Source organism: Phodopus roborovskii, unplaced genomic scaffold, assembly GCF_943737965.1.
Source record: "Phodopus roborovskii unplaced genomic scaffold, PHOROB, whole genome shotgun sequence".
In the NCBI taxonomy this organism is placed as follows: domain Eukaryota; kingdom Metazoa; phylum Chordata; class Mammalia; order Rodentia; family Cricetidae; genus Phodopus; species Phodopus roborovskii.
Window position 1 is genome coordinate 13,623,164 of NW_026125295.1, and position 14,854 is coordinate 13,638,017.

The 14,854-nt window shown below is 48.0% G+C and overlaps 3 protein-coding genes across 8 annotated transcripts; 1 reads left to right on the forward strand and 2 right to left on the reverse strand.

Moving 5' to 3' along the window:
- Positions 1 to 205: 205 nt before the first annotated feature.
- Positions 206 to 2,936, forward strand: Tcta (T cell leukemia translocation altered). 4 transcript variants are annotated; one of them, XM_051204310.1, is made up of 3 exons: positions 206 to 432; positions 1,709 to 1,933; positions 2,196 to 2,936. In XM_051204310.1, exons 1-3 carry the CDS (start codon positions 210 to 212, stop codon positions 2,297 to 2,299), a joined length of 552 nt encoding a protein of 183 aa, XP_051060267.1. In that variant the 5' UTR covers positions 206 to 209; the 3' UTR covers positions 2,300 to 2,936. The 4 variants fall into 4 exon arrangements, with proteins under 4 accessions (XP_051060267.1, XP_051060277.1, XP_051060287.1 ...); XM_051204320.1 differs by lacking the exon at positions 2,196 to 2,936 and adding an exon at positions 719 to 821 and having other exon boundaries at positions 1,709 to 2,052; XM_051204330.1 differs by lacking the exon at positions 2,196 to 2,936 and adding an exon at positions 767 to 821 and having other exon boundaries at positions 1,709 to 2,052.
- A 1,291-nt stretch (positions 2,937 to 4,227) lies between these two features.
- Positions 4,228 to 8,572, reverse strand: Amt (aminomethyltransferase). 2 transcript variants are annotated; one of them, XM_051204349.1, is made up of 8 exons: positions 8,170 to 8,572; positions 7,909 to 8,076; positions 7,396 to 7,476; positions 6,498 to 6,629; positions 6,037 to 6,115; positions 5,621 to 5,766; positions 5,013 to 5,193; positions 4,231 to 4,673 (listed from the first exon to the last, which is right to left on the reverse strand). In XM_051204349.1, the coding sequence occupies exons 1-8, from the start codon at positions 8,257 to 8,259 to the stop codon at positions 4,339 to 4,341; spliced, it is 1,212 nt and encodes a 403-aa protein (XP_051060306.1). In that variant the 5' UTR covers positions 8,260 to 8,572; the 3' UTR covers positions 4,231 to 4,338. The 2 variants fall into 2 exon arrangements, with proteins under 2 accessions (XP_051060313.1, XP_051060306.1); XM_051204356.1 differs by lacking the exon at positions 6,498 to 6,629 and having other exon boundaries at positions 4,228 to 4,673.
- Positions 8,573 to 8,719: 147 nt separating this feature from the next.
- On the reverse strand, positions 8,720 to 13,933 carry Nicn1 (nicolin 1, tubulin polyglutamylase complex subunit). 2 transcript variants are annotated; one of them, XM_051204377.1, is made up of 6 exons: positions 13,703 to 13,933; positions 11,801 to 11,971; positions 10,965 to 11,078; positions 10,509 to 10,580; positions 10,056 to 10,160; positions 8,720 to 9,981 (listed from the first exon to the last, which is right to left on the reverse strand). In XM_051204377.1, exons 1-6 carry the CDS (start codon positions 13,832 to 13,834, stop codon positions 9,940 to 9,942), a joined length of 636 nt encoding a protein of 211 aa, XP_051060334.1. In that variant the 5' UTR covers positions 13,835 to 13,933; the 3' UTR covers positions 8,720 to 9,939. The 2 variants fall into 2 exon arrangements, with proteins under 2 accessions (XP_051060334.1, XP_051060326.1); XM_051204369.1 differs by having other exon boundaries at positions 11,801 to 11,977; positions 13,703 to 13,931.
- Positions 13,934 to 14,854: the final 921 nt, after the last annotated feature.

The following is a 14,854-nucleotide window of genomic DNA, read 5'->3' on the forward strand; positions in this document are numbered from 1 at the left end:
TCACTCATCCTTTAAGTAAGCAGGGTGGGGATGGGTGCGCCTGCGCGGTTTTAAAGCCCTGCCCCAAACTGCCAACACTTCGCGCAAGCGAAGTAGATCTTCTTTGCCCGACATTACGCGTGCGCACCTACAGGTCTAACCCCGGAAGACCATACGCTTGCGCAGTGAGAACTACGGTGACAGCACACCCGGCGGGGCGCTGGCCAGTCATGGCGGAACCTTGGCCTGGGCAGTTTTTGCAAGCTCTGCCCGCTACGGTGCTCGGAGCGCTGGGTACCCTGGGCAGCGAGTTCCTGCGGGAGTGGGAGACTCAAGACATGCGAGTGACTCTCTTCAAGCTGCTCTTGCTGTGGTTGGTGTTAAGTCTCCTGGGCATCCAGCTGGCGTGGGGGTTCTACGGGAACACAGTGACCGGGTTGTATCACCGTCCAGGTGAGGCTCCCTATGAACCTCCTTGGCCTGGCTGCCCCTACCACCACGAAGCAGTACCACTTGTTTCTCCTGTGTCCTCGTAGACTGCCACTGGTCCCCCAGAAGGCTTGTTGTACCCAGACTTACACCCCCATACCATTTTACACCAGAATCCCCACCTGTGTATCATCACATTGTAACTGTTTCTCAAAAACCCTTACCAGACAATACTACTAGACCCTAGCATCCCAGCCCCACTCTCTTAAACTATACTAGTGGCCCCTTACCTGAGCTAATGCCTGCCCAGATCCCCACCCTCAGCCTCCTGCAGCTCTGGGTGTGTTCCTGCCTCCAGGTCTGGGTGGCCAGAATGGATCCACACCTGATGGCTCCACACATTTCCCTTCATGGTGAGTAAATCTCTTATCTTTCCAAATCCCATGCGTGGCAGGCAGAGGACACTCGAGTGCTGGTGACAGGGAAGAGAATTCTCAGGATGTGAGTGCACCAGCTTAGTGGTCTTTGCAAGAATCCTCCAATTCTGCAGGTAGAGCTCAGGATTTGAGCTGGGCATTTACCACTGCCTATAGAGCCTCTGTCTTATCAGCATACAGTGGGGATGAATGGTGGTGTTACCATAATTTGAGAAAGGTTAAGTGGTAGGTAGGTCTATTGGAAACAAATCCCTTGGTTGGGAAGTCCTTCATTAGGAAAGCAAGAGTATCTATTCTAGGCAAGTACTGTACCATTGGAGCTATAACCCCCAGCCTAACAGCCTCTATTCTTAGCACACTACCTCATCAAGTCAGCCTCCTAATCTCTGAAAGAAAGGAAAAAAAAAAAAAAAGCCAGCTTACTTATGAAGACATTTCATTCAGCCAATCTCTGAGCAGATGGCAGAGGTCACAGCAGGCCCAGAAAACAAGGACAACCCAGACTCTGCTACCGGAGAAGCAAGAGATTTAGAAGGGAAATAAGTACAAATGCAAAGGTACTCGGGGAAGCACCCCTCTCCCTCATGACACCTAGACTGAGACCAAAGAGAGGTCAGCACAACATACTAGACAAGAAAAAACAAAATGGATAAAAACAGACAAATGTAACATATTAGGGGACCAGGAGAGGCAATGGTGAACTTTGAACACAAGAGCATAGGGAATCATGGAGCAATTGAAGGACAGATTCAGCAAGACAGTGACCTGATCTAATTTGCCTTTATAATTGCCTGCTTAATAGCAAGTATTCATGGATAGATTATTCTGCTATTCATGAAGTAACCTTTCTTCATTACTTCCAGGGAAATGGCAGCAAATGAACCTCTCAAAACCCACAGAGAATAAGGGAAGGCAGCAGCAGAAGCGTCTCCAGAGACATCACTGGGACTGCTGGCTCCTGTGTTGCATCCTGCTGCTGCCCAGACCCCTTGGACAATGGCAGAGGGCTTGGGGTTGGGGGACTGGAGTACCACAGTGTTTCCAGGGTGAGCCTCCATGGCCTTCAGCCTTGCCTCCAACAGCTCCAGGTACTGGGCAGGTGAAGTTTATCTCTACCCTGGTGTAGTTGCCCTAAGACTTCTGTCAAGGGTCAGAGCTGAGAAGCATTTTGGTTGGGGAGGTCAAGCAGTCCTTTTTCCACCTTGTCTTTTCCTGTCCTCCTCATTTCCTTGGGATGTGATCTTCTAGAAATTTGTTCTCTAAGAGGAATCTTGAGATTAAGCAGTTCTGAGATTTATAAGAGAAGTCTCTTCTCCACTAAGCCCTGATTTCCTTGGCTTTGCTTTATAGGCAGAAGCCAGCTAATCCTGGCCTGGACCAGAGCACCAAACATGGACTTCCTTGGCCCAGCTAGTCTTCCAGGCAGGCAGAGGAAGTTATCATTTCCCAACTGACCTAGTTATCTGTTCTTTGGGGGCAAGTTGAGTACCTTCAAGACAGAGTGGATTAAGAGTCCCTTACGTGCCAATGGGGGGTTTTTTGGTTTGTACCTTGTCCCCCTCCTAGGGAGGTACTAAAAGCAGTTAGTGCAATGACTTCACTGTGCCCTGCAGCCTTATCACTTCCCATCAGACAAGGGCCATACCTAAGAGCCTGCTAGTATCATTTCAGCCCCTAGGAATATCAATCAGTAAGAGTGAGCCACAAGCCAGATAGCCCTGGCCCTTCATATTTTGTCAGAAGAGGTTCCAAAAAGCATCGTGGATCTGTCTCCTTCCCTAATGGTTGTATTTTTGCCTGTCTCAGCTGGGCCACTAGCTACCTCAAGTGTCCCACTGTCTCTTTGTTACATGTCACATAGCCTTCTAGCAGCCTTTGTCTACAAAGACTTTGTAGCAGGTTTACTATAAATGAAACTGTACTGAGCTCCTCATGCACAAGTACCTACTCCAGAGATGCATCTGTATGGCAAGGCAGAAAGATGTCCTCCACAGCCTCAGATCCACCCACTGACATCACTACAAAGAGTCAAGGTCTCACATTCCACCCCAGGAGCAACTGAAGATGTGACATATTAAACACAGAAGTGAATCCGTTGTGTGGTTATTCCAATAGGACATGGGTGTGTGCACAGGGGCAACTGGTAAGGGATCCTGGGTATGTTGCCTTCAGGATCCAAATTACAGTAATTTGAAGGGGTAGAGAACTGATGCCAGCTCCCTAGAGTGGCAGTTGGTTGTTCAACAGGGGCAATATCCCCATTAATTTTCTTGGGAGTGGGAGGGTTGGCCTTGAATTCAACATATGACTGAGGATGACACTGAACTTCCAACACTTTTTTCTCCAACTCATAAGTGCTGGGATTACATGGGTATGCCACCATATCACTTCTGTATATCTGGCCACTTTCAAGGAGAGCCTACTCCCAACCTGTGTTGGAGGCCAAGACAGGCATTGGGTTGGCACCCCAGTGAACAAAAAACAATAAAGCTAGAGACCATGGCAAAAAAGGAAGGAAACTTTCTTCGGATTTATTTATTTTATTTCATATGCATTGGTATTTTGCCTGCATTTATGTCTATATGAGGGTGTCAAATCACTTTGCGCTGGATTACAGACATGCCATGTGGGTACTAGGAATTGAACCCTGGTTCTCTAGAAGAGAAGCCAGTACTGAGCCAGCTCTCCAGCCCCAGAAGGGATTTTTTTTTTTTTTAAAGAGTTAGTAAAGTACAGTTATTCACAACAAGAGCTAAGGCAAGCCCAAGTACCAAACTTGCCATGTCTTGCTGCTGCACAGCAGGCTAAGTTGACTAGGGAATGTGGAAGGGTGAGTGTGTTTACTTAACCATCCCTACATTTGCACACAGGAACAACTCAGCCAACACTGAGTCAGGAGTCATTTTTATCCAAGGAAAGGCAGAGTATACATTCGTGGGAAGCAAAGTGGAGAAGGTGCCTAAGCTCACACTGCCCACAGTAATAGCCCTTTGAAAATTAGAAAAACCATGGTGAGGTAGGTCGGGCAGGTGTAATCATCCACACAAAGGCAGACATTTTTTTCTGTAGCCAGCTCCTGGCAGAATAAGGTTAGTGGGAATGTGGACTAAAATAGGACATTAAGTAAGGTGATTTGTCATTTAAAATTGAGCCCTACAGTGGTGGCAAATGCCTTTAATTTCAACACTCGGGAGGCAGAGGAAGGCAGACTGCTAAGTTAGAGGCCAGCCTGGGCTACACAACGCGGTCCAGGACAGGACAGGCTCCAAAGAAAACAGAAAAACCCTGTCTTAAAAAAAAAAAAAAAAAAAAAAAAAGAACCCTACCCTAAAGTTAGGATAGTTCAACTGGGAAGAATAGATGAGATGCTCTGCCCACCCTAACCAGACCACAACAAACCTCTGTGAGTTCTACTTCACTTTTCTGATTAAGCACTATGGAAGGCCTTCTAGGGCAAGACTCCTGGAAGGAAGGGCTTTCCCATGGGCCATCTTCACTTGAGAGTGTAGTAGTTTGTGGGCACGAAGGGCATTTTGCTAACCACTGCCATTTGCTGCTTCCGCCGAACCTCCACCAGCAGCTGTGTCCCTGGCCGACTGTACTTGAATGGCACATAACCCATGGCCACATTCTTCTTCAAGCTGGGTGAAGGGCAGCCACTGGTCACTGTGCCAATCACAGCGCCTTCTGTGCTCAGGACAGGACTGTGTGCTCTCATTGGTGCCCCTTCACATACCAACCCCACACGCCTCTTCTGCACCTCACCCTTCAGCTGGGGAACAATGATTTTGGCTCCTGGGAAGTCCATGGTGGTTCGGCGGCGCTTCCCTGTACAGAACACAAGGGACGTAAGCTATTCAGAAGCCCTGACAAAGCAAGTCTTTACTACCAAGGCCCCAAGTGACATCCATCAAGCATCACTTGGGGCCTTGGGCTCAGTCGTCCCCTGCACTACAGTCAGTCCACCATCTCCTACCCGCTGCAAGGCATACTTAGGGTCCTCGGTTTATAACAGGCAAAGCCACAATAGCACTCTCAGGGAGTGACAGCCCAGCAAGGCTGAGTTACGTGTTCCAGCGTCTACAACCTTAGGAGTAGTTCTGGGCTAGCCACTCTCGTTAAAGGTATTCTACTCTTCAGGGCCCCTTGAACACTAGCCCAGCTCACCCAGTGTCCAGCTGAGGCTGCCCTCCACAGGTGTGGTATGTTCATCGATGTCATTCCCATACAGACAGAGGCCTGCCTCCAAGCGCAGACTATCTCTGGTTGCTAGTCCTGCCAACTTCACCTCTGGGTTTTTCAGCAGAGCAGTTGCCAGGTGGACTGCCCCTACTGCTGGCACCGAGATCTGCACAAAGGACCAGAGAGCAGATGGATAGTTATCCCAAGTCTTGGATCTTTACCACTTTTGGTTGTACAGGAATGAGAAACACTCTACCACTGCATATTTTCCCCTACTCCCATCCCTCTTTCTGAGACAGGTAGCCCAGGCTGGCCTGTAACTTGGGGTTCTCCTGTTTCTACTTACTAGGTGTTAGGATTATTGGCATGTGCCACCCCATGCCAAGCTTTACAACTGTATTTTTTGTTTTGGGGTTTTGTTTTGGCTTTATTTTCTTTTTTTTGAGACAGGCTCTCACTATGTAGCCTTGCTTAGCCTGGAACTCACTATAGAAACCCAACCCACCATGGACTAAGATGTTCCCACTTCTGTCTCCATAAGCACTGGGGTTACAGGTATGAGACACCATGGGAATAACTACTTCTCAACATACCTCCACACCATCTTCTCCTGTGTAGCCACAGCGGGTCACACGACAGCCAGACACACCAAACACGTCCATCACAGCACTAGTCATGAAGGGCAGTTTCCTCAAATCATCTGTCACACCTGCCTGTAATACTTGCACTGCCGTGGGTCCTAAGCCCAAAGAGAATAACCAAGGGTTTTGGGACCAACACCTCTTGGAAGCAAAACAGTCCCAAGCAAGCCCAACTCTGCCAGAGGGGAGAGGATGCCCTTGTCCCTAGCCCATGGACAGCTTTGCAGAGGGAAAAGATACTTAACTTTGGAATTATGGCATACAGATGTCAAAGCATCCATACCTTCCTCTTGGGATAGCTTCCATGCAGAGAGGCAAATAAAGCCAGGAAGGCAAGGCTGGCTCTAGCCCTAACCTGGCACTCTCACCTTGCAGAGCTAGCAGGGCATTATCTACCACCTCCAGGCCTACATCACTGCCCCTGCTCTGGAACTCCTTGACCTTGTCCTGAAAAGGATAACAGAAACACATCAATGTCTGAAACCATTACTGAGCATGTACTATGGGTTGGACAATGCAGAATCGAGCAGTTAAGAAAGCAGGCTGGTTCCCATCTTACAAGTCACACAGCTGCTAAGTGGTAAGGATGGCCTGAGCCCAAGTCTGTCACCTCACTCACTCTTACCAGAGGATGCTCATTTCAAGGGCAGGGGCAGCATTATCTCCCCACCTCCTCTAGTCCCCATCCCCAAACCCTGTTGTGCACCAGAGAGTTCCTTCTCTTCACTCTATTGGCCATCCTTTTATTAAGAGTCATTTCCTGAGCCCCTATCTGCACTGGGTACTTCATAAACCAAGAAAAAGTACCTAAAATAAAAGGCAGATGTACCTGCATGAGAGCCAAGTCCTTGTCCCAGCAGCCAGCGTTGGACACTACATACAGGTGCCCCTCAGAAGTATTGGTCACAATCAAGTCATCTAAGATGCCTCCAGCTTCATTAGTAAACAGTGACAGTATTCCCTAGCATTGAAGCAGAACATCCTTATCTCCAAGTTCAGGAAGCCAAAGCCAAGTGTGAGCCAGAAACATTCTGAGAACTGCTTAGCTACCAAAAATTCATGGATACAGCTCTGGGTAAAGGGTGCAAGATAAGGCTCGAATCTAGGGCCTTTGAACTTCATTGGTCAAGTAAATTTTTACCCCTCCCCAGACTCAGTTGGCTCCCTCACTACTCAATTCTTAGAAACCCATTTCATATTTATTCTATCACACCTAGGAGCTTCACCCCACCCAGATAACTCCACCCATGTGCCAACTTCTAGGATAAAGGTTTCAAAGACCATCTTCATGATCCCACAGGCTCCCAGCACATTCTTCAGCAATGAGTTCAAAACACTGTGAGGGAGTCCTTAGCCTTGCAACTGGGTGTCCAAACCATGAGATTGATGGGTCACGTGAACCACCTAGGGTCCTGGCTCAGCAGGTCCAGAGCAGTACCTAAGCATATTCCTAACACATTCCTAGAAAATGGAGAGGCTGCTGGCTTAGGGATCACACTATGTATACCAAAGGTATGGGAAGCTTGAGAGGTCAGATCATAAAAACTGGTTTCTGGCCTCCCAACCCAATGTAGTAAGGCTGGGACAGTGCTTCTCCAAAGCTGGCTGGATACCTGGAAATGACCCAAAGACTCCATCAAGATAGCAAGCCTTGAGAAGCTATTATCTGACCTATCTTGGTGCCTTAAGGCAAGGACTTAACATTGAGAAAAATAAAATGGGCCTACCTGGTTAGGCTTTAGTTCTGCAATGTCTCCAACCACTAGACTTTCCATCAGCTTCACTCGGTCACAACCAAATATCTTGGTCTAGGGAAAACATGGAAAGCCTCAGGCCACTGCAATATCTGTAATCTAAAAGGCTGCTAGGCAAGAAAGCATCCTTTAATTGTCCAAACCACAGTTGAGCCCAGAAGTGACTGACTACGGTCTTTGGGTTCTGGAGATGGCAGAGGTCCTACCTTCTCATTTCCCCTATCCCTCCCAGCCTCCTGGGACTGAGCACCTTACTAAGATACCCAACCAATTTCCAAACCAATGCCCAGCACAGCAGGTGAGGGTAGGTACAGCTCAATCAAACCCAAGGGCATTAAAACACACAGTGGGAGCAGACAGGAGAGATGAGAGACAAACAATAGAAGACTTCCAGGTGAGTTCCTAACTCTGTGGTCTAAGATACCCTCCCACAACGCTGAAGATACTGCAGATAGAAAGGAAGGCCAGATCCTGCCTGTGGCTCACCTGTAGCATGTGGGACACATCAAAGAGAGAGCAGTGCCGGCGTGTATGCAGGTGTGAATCAACATGACTGTCCCGGTATTGCACAGGCAGACTCCACCCTGCAAACGCCACCATCTTTCCTCCATGGGCCAGGTGGAAGTCGTAGAGTGGAGTCCTGTGGAGCACATCCTGCGGACAGCCAGGCTTACAGCCACCAGGGTCCAATCCCATCAGCTTCCTCCCCCACCCTCCAGTAGCAGACCCCAGTGCCCTTCACCCCACCTGTACACAACTGAGTTGTCGGCTTTGAACCAAGAGTTGTGCCTGCAGGCGAAAACACAGAGGGGCCACCACGCTCACTGTCCGCTGCATTGTCACCCGCAACTAGTGCAGCCCGGCACACAGAGGCCACTACTCTGCCAGGCACGCTGGGAGATGTAGTCCAAACCCCTGCTTGGACAGGTCTTTCTAGCCTGAAAGGGATAGAAAGGGGGGTGGGGAGCCCCTAGGGCAGGCTGGGAATTCAAACAGAGTGCTGATTCCTGATGGCCTCAGGCAGTTCCTCTATCTAATAAAAGCAAGTCAGGCAGTTTGGAGCAGAATAGGCTGCCTAGAACTAGAATTGGGGGCTAGAACTCCCTGCCTCCAGAAGGTCAAAGTTCTCCAAGTGGCTGAAAAGCCGGAATTGCACATTCAGGTCAAATAGCCGTGGGAGGTGGATCATTCACTAGAGGGTGAAACCCTCCAGGCAGGCACAGTACCACTGTGGCCTGGCCTCTTATAATGGTCTCTAGCTCTCGCACTGGGCACACACAAGCAGCAAACACAGTCACATATTCCACAAGTATTTATTTATCTTGCTGCACACCAGCTCCAGTGCTGGAGCTTAGGAACACAGCTATGAATTATGCATGATCCCTGCCACCCCAGAATCCTCTTGCTCATGCATACTGAAGACCATTGTTCCTTGAGCATAGGACTATGGTGATCATTGAATGGGCTTAAACAATGGTCTTGCAAGTGAAGACACTTCCTTCAGAAGGCCGGCCGATTGGCAAAAATACAGGGTAGCTACCGAAGGTGGCTAGACTTTCTCCAAAAAACTGTTACACATACAAATGCTCAATTTTCCAGGTCCAGGACACCTTGCAGCACCACTTTATAATAGTGCCCAAGGACAACATCAGGAAGAACTAGAAGGAAACTGAAGCAGCCTTCATCATCTAGTGGTTGCTCGGGGGTAAAGAGGGTCTCAGCCTCCCAAAGGCATCAGTGAAACCTTCACTTGGACACACTACCCCCAAGGTTGATCTTTCATCATCCTGAAAATGACTGGTAAGAAGCAACTGGGAGAAGGGTCCTTGATGTGCTTCATGTGGAATCTGATGACAAACAGATTGGAGGTCTCATTCTCAGGTCCCAGCTGTGCCCAAAGCACCTGCCCAGATCTGACAGAGAAACCATTTCAGGAACCAGTTCAGACTCAAGCACTCAAGCTCTCCAAATCCCAGCTTTGCCCCCTAGGCTGGTAACAGACAAATTTAAAGAAGGGCGTTTTCTTTTTCTTTTCTTCCTCCAACCCCCAAAGACCGGGTCTTACTGTAGCCTTGTAAACCATGGATATAATACAAAAGGAAAAAGGCCACTAGCAGAAGCAGAGGAAAGAATAGGGGGCATCTCTCCCTCAACCTTCCCAGGTCATGAATGTCAAAACAGCAGGCTTTCCTGAACTACCTGGAACAGGTTTATCTCAACAATGGGGGGGAAATAGTAGAAGACAGGGGTGTGCAGACTGGCAGGACAGGCAGGAGGAACTCAATGATTCTAAGTAGAACCTGTGAATTTTGAGAGGAAGAGACTGAATTTGCATGTCAGACAGATAAAGACAGAAAGTGTCCCACTAAGAATCCATGCTAAAACAACTAGGTGGATGTCAAGAATTCCTTTGGCCCAGATAGAACTTGGATGCACAGGGAACACACTTCAGCCTCTGGTGGCCAAACCACGCCTGGATGGGCACGGAAGGCCAATGTCTCAAGTAGAAGCTGCCGCTCACGTGTAGGAGAGCAAATTCAGATCATAGCATCCATCCACCTGCAATACAAGGGACTATCAGTTCTGAGCTGCTCAAAGCAAGGTAAACCAAGCAGAAGGAAGCAATCACTCACATCAAAGCGGCCAATCCTTGTGGAAGTATGACTAGCCCGAATCATCTCTGTCAGCGCCCACATCTGCTGCACCTCGGAAGATACTCTGCTGGGGTCTGGGAGACCCTGGTCCAGAAGAAAGGAAAAGTGATCATGAATCTTTCCCCATCAGTGCCCTTAGACAATGGGTACTCCAGCTGAAACCAGTACCATCCCCAGACAACTTGTAGAATGTCTGATTGGGGCCGACGGTCCTTCAGGAAGCCATCCATGCCTATACCAGGGATGACTCAAATCCCACAGAATACCCAAGAAGACACTGAACCATGGGCCCTGGGTCCAGTCTCAAACTTTTATGGTGTTGGGAATCAAACCCAGGACCTTATGCATGCTAGGTAAGTATTCTACCACTGAATTACATCCCCAGCTGGCCTCAGGATAGCAGAAGCCTACAGCCAGGATTAGAGCGCTTACCTCAAGGCGGGGAGCAGGCTGCTCATTGGACACTGGGTGGGAAAGCCACTTGGGGAAAGTCAGGGAGGGGCTCTGCAAAGCAAAGGCACACTGTCCTAAGTGGGGCAGAATCTAAGAGCAGAGAAAAGGCCCCTTGAGGCTGAGACAAGGTTTCCCTTGAGGGAAACCCTGCTCAGATTACTAAGATGCTCTGCTGTGCAGGAGAATCCAGGAACATAAGCAACAAAAGGATATCCCAGCATCTAAAAGTGGTGGGTGATCTCGAAGGTCAGGGGGTGCTGGGACAGAACCTCATCTTACATTAGGAAATTCTGCATTCACGTTCTTCCAAGATCATGAAGGCTTCCCTCTGATTCTTACCATCTTCACCTACCACCCACCCCAATGTCTCATCTCTCCGAGCTATTTAGCTTTTTAAGTAAAGGGCTAGCCAGTAGGTTTCAGATAGACCCTTACCTTTGGTCCCTGCTGGTAGATCTGTAGTTCCTCCACTGTGAAAGACAGCCACAGTGGTGACGGCTGCCGAAGAATCAGCCGCAGCTCTAGTACTCTGGTCATGTCACACAGCATCTGACACACATACAAAATGACCAAGTGAGCAGGGTGTGCTGGTACATGTCTTTGATCTCAGCATTTGGGTGACAGAGGCAGGAGTTCCTTTTTCTGAGTTCAAGGCCAGCCCAGTCTACAAAACAAGTTCCAGGAGAGCCAGGGCTACACAGACAGACCCTGTCTCAAACAGAAGAAAACAAAAATAACCAGGTGATAGTGTCAGCGTCGCAAAGCTTTTAATCCCACCACTTGAGAGGCAGAGGCAGGTGGGTCTCTGAGTTTGAGGTCTGGTCTACGGAGTGAGTCCCAGGACAGCCAGGGCAGTAAGAGTAACCCTGTCACCAAGCAGTGGTAGTGCACACCTTTAATTCTAGCAATTTGGGAGGGATCTCCATGAGGCCAGCCTGGCCTCACTATAGAGTGAGTGCCAGGAGAGGCTCCAAAGCTACACAGAGAAACCCTGTCTTGAAAAACAACAATAAAAAAAAAAAACAAAACAAAACAAAACACAAAAAGACCCACTGAAGACTTAGCTCATTACCAGGAACCTCCCACCAATAGTAAACCAAATGCTTCCCCAAGGCTTCCGGAAGGACAGAGCAGTGGTCCCTCCCAAGTACTTTCATGAAAGCCACAACCCAGCCAAGTTTTGCCCCACTCTTCCCTCCAGCTATTCCGCCCAATCCCTAGGCAGGAAGTCCTCATCTAGTATTCCCTAGTGATGCTGAGACCCAGCTGACCTGGTGCTTGAACAGTGAAACATACTCCTGGGCTCCCTCTTCACTGTGTGGGTCAGGCATCAAACAGTAGTCCCGAAGACAAGTTACCCACTTGGATGGTGTGTGCAGTGTAGTATGGTGACGGACACGGATGCTCAAGAAAGCTGTGTAGTAATTCTTAAATGTGATCTCCTGTAACTAGAATACACCCAGCCCCACCATAAGAAACGAGGCCCAGGCACAGTGACATAATCTTTCTTTTGGAATAAACACTTTTGTAAGCAAGTCAACAATTCCTGGGGCCCAAACATAATTTTGCTTCCCTAAAAATGCTCACAGCCCAATAAGTCATGCAAACAAACCATGCAACATATCTGAGACATTATCAGAGGTCAGAACCCTAACCCTGAAGAAAGCAGAAAATGGACATGTGAAGCATGAAAGGAAGAGCTTCCTAAATACATAACAAAGGTAGGTAACACAGTAAGTGTGTTGGGCTGATGATTTGCTCAGCTGGTTCAGTGCTGGCCTTGTCTACTATGTTTGAAGTTCTATGCTGGAGGCACAGACCTGCATAAGCCAGGTAAGCGATGTATACCTGTAATCCTAGTGCTTGGAAGGTAGAGATAGAAGTTCCTGATAAGCCTCAGCTGTTCTTGACCACTCTGGGGTTCACGAGATACCCCAAACACACACACACAAAAAGGTAGCATATTTTTAAAAGTACCAGAGTGAGAACCTGAGAATCTAGCATGGGAAAGAATTGTAGCTCAATCTGGTAATAGCAGAGGTTCTCAGGTTCTCTGTCTTTGTCTTTGTCTTTGTCTCTAGGTCTCTCTTAACTAAGAAGGAATTAGCAGACTAAGACCAGAAAAAGAATAGGAGGATAGTTTGTTGAGTATACTGCAGGGGGATGGGGGAGGCAATGGGCTGGGCAGACCTACAGTATCAACTGCTAGAGCAGTAGTTCTCATCATTAGACGCCCATCAGAATCATCTAGGGAACTTAAAAAGAAAAAAAAATGCAGCTATCAGGGCTGTAGAGATTGCTCATCAGTTAAGAGCAAGCACTTGGTGCTCTTGCAGAGCCAGGTTTGGTTCCCAGAACCTACATGGCCCCTTACAGCTCTTCATAACTCCAATTCCAAGGGATTCACATCCCTCTTCTGGCCTCCATCAGCACCAGGTATGCACAAAGTATACAAGCATACATGCAGACAAAACACATAAAATTAAAGCAAACATTTTAAAAAATAATAATAATAATATAGATGTCAAAGAGCCACCTCAAACACATTGACTCAGATTTTCCAGGGTCAGATTAATTAGATTTCCCCATCCAGTGATAAGAAACATCTTGGGAGATAACCGCATATTATAACACAAAGCACATAAGGTCAAGAGAATGGGCACAGTCACAGGGTAGCTCAGAATGCTATTTATTCTATTTATTCCATTAGAGGTAAGCTTTGTCCTGTGTTGAGGTCATGCAATGCCCTGTTACTGTCAGCTGAGATGGAAGATGCAACTATGGATTATAAACAAGTCACTAGGGAAAAGAAAGGAAGAGACAGACAGACAGACAGAGAGAGAGAAAGAGAGAGAGAGAGAGAGAGAGAGAGAGAGAGAGTCACTAGAAAGACCTAGAAGGATTAATTATACCTGACCTGTGGCAGGGGCCATTGGAATGAGGGAGTTTACATCATTATTTAAGGATCCCAACTATGGCCAACATACCCTCTCACTTGTACTGAGGTTCATAACTGTGTTTCCAGTCTAATAAAAACTGTGTATGCTATTGAATACAGCCAATTAGCAAAAGCAACGGGAATTGCAGAGGCTGTAAACGAGTAAATGCCTGGGAAATGGTTAGAGGTCTTCCCCGTCCAGAAGCTTTGGTCGTGCCTACTGGGGGTCGCTCACCTCGAAAGGCGCGACGTTGGGAAAGGTGACATCGACGACGAGCACGCCAGGCCGACCTTGGGAGGTCCTCATGTCGCCCACTTGCAGGGCTACGGTGCTTTTCACATGACAGGGCACCAACACACGAGACATGATGCCGGCGGCAGGGATCAAGCGCAATCACCGCTAACAGTCTACAACTAATAGCCTTTACAGGCGTCGCCTATCGAACCAAAAGAACTACAACTCCCAGGCGACCTGGCGCTTGCACAAGCTAGCCAATCACCAATGCCTAGGGCGGGTCTAAAGTCGGAAGTGCCTGCGGAAGTTCTTCTTCAACCAATCACCACGTGCCTGAGAGCCGCTCCTTGGCCGCTCCCGGCAACCGTCGAGCCATTCTTTATTCAAAAGATCCAGAATGCTTTAGGCCGGCTTAAACCTTTTTTAGATTCTGCTACTTTGTTAGGGCGGTAGTCGATTAGGGTGTGTAAAGCCGTGAACACAAATGAGCTTAGCCCTGACATTAATGCAAAAACAGGCAATAAATTTTTAAAAAGAGCTCAATTGGCAGAGTGCTTTCCTAGCATATGGAAAACCCTGGATTGATTCCTCAGTACTCCGTAAAACTAGGGATGTTTCCTGAGGCCTGTAACCCCAGCTATTCTGGAGTCGGAGGAAGGAGGATAAGAAGTTTAATGTCCTCTTCAGTTTAAAGTCTTCTTCAGCAATACTAGTTCAAGGCTACCCAAAGATTAAAAGAGACCCTATCTTAAAAAACATTGTAGGGGCTGAAGAGATGTTTTAGGGGTTAACACTGGTTTCTCTTCCAGAGGACCTGGGTTTGTCCTAGCACCTACATGGCCAATGAAAGCCTTCTGTAACTTTGGTTCCAGAGGATCCAATGCCCCCTCCTGGTCTTCAAGGACACTGAAGACATGGGTACCCAGAAATAACATGCACGCAAAACACCAGTACACACAAAAAATAAAAATAAATGAATCTTTTAAAAAGGTAGAACCAGCTAAGCAGTGGTGGCACACGCCTTTAGTCCCAGCACTAGTGAGACAGAGGCAAGTAGATCTCAGTGAGTTCGAGGCCAGCTTGGTCTACAGAGCGACTTTCAAGGACAGCCAAGACTACATAGAGAAAGTCTGTCTCAAAAAACAAAACAAC

What these genes read in the sequence shown, in the direction of transcription:
- Tcta (XM_051204310.1), top strand. Translation starts at nt 210, where the DNA reads ATGGCGGAACCTTGGCCTGGGCAGTTTTTGCAAGCTCTGCCCGCTACG. An exon ending in CGGGTTGTATCACCGTCCAG is followed by an intron (nt 433 to 1,708) that starts GTGAGGCTCCCT and finishes CATTACTTCCAG; the next exon opens with GGAAATGGCAGCAAATGAAC. An exon ending in CTTGCCTCCAACAGCTCCAG is followed by an intron (nt 1,934 to 2,195) that starts GTACTGGGCAGG and finishes TTTGCTTTATAG; the next exon opens with GCAGAAGCCAGCTAATCCTG.
- Amt (XM_051204349.1), bottom strand. Translation starts at nt 8,259, where the DNA reads ATGCAGCGGACAGTGAGCGTGGTGGCCCCTCTGTGTTTTCGCCTGCAG. An exon ending in AGGACTTGGCTCTCATGCAG is followed by an intron (nt 6,116 to 6,497) that starts GTACATCTGCCT and finishes TATCCTTTTCAG; the next exon opens with GACAAGGTCAAGGAGTTCCA. An exon ending in CAGCCTCAGCTGGACACTGG is followed by an intron (nt 4,674 to 5,012) that starts GTGAGCTGGGCT and finishes TGTTCTGTACAG; the next exon opens with GGAAGCGCCGCCGAACCACC.
- Nicn1 (XM_051204369.1), bottom strand. Translation starts at nt 13,834, where the DNA reads ATGTCTCGTGTGTTGGTGCCCTGTCATGTGAAAAGCACCGTAGCCCTG. An exon ending in TTTCACTGTTCAAGCACCAG is followed by an intron (nt 11,079 to 11,800) that starts GTCAGCTGGGTC and finishes TATGTGTGTCAG; the next exon opens with ATGCTGTGTGACATGACCAG. An exon ending in AGCCTGCTCCCCGCCTTGAG is followed by an intron (nt 10,161 to 10,508) that starts GTAAGCGCTCTA and finishes CTTCTGGACCAG; the next exon opens with GGTCTCCCAGACCCCAGCAG.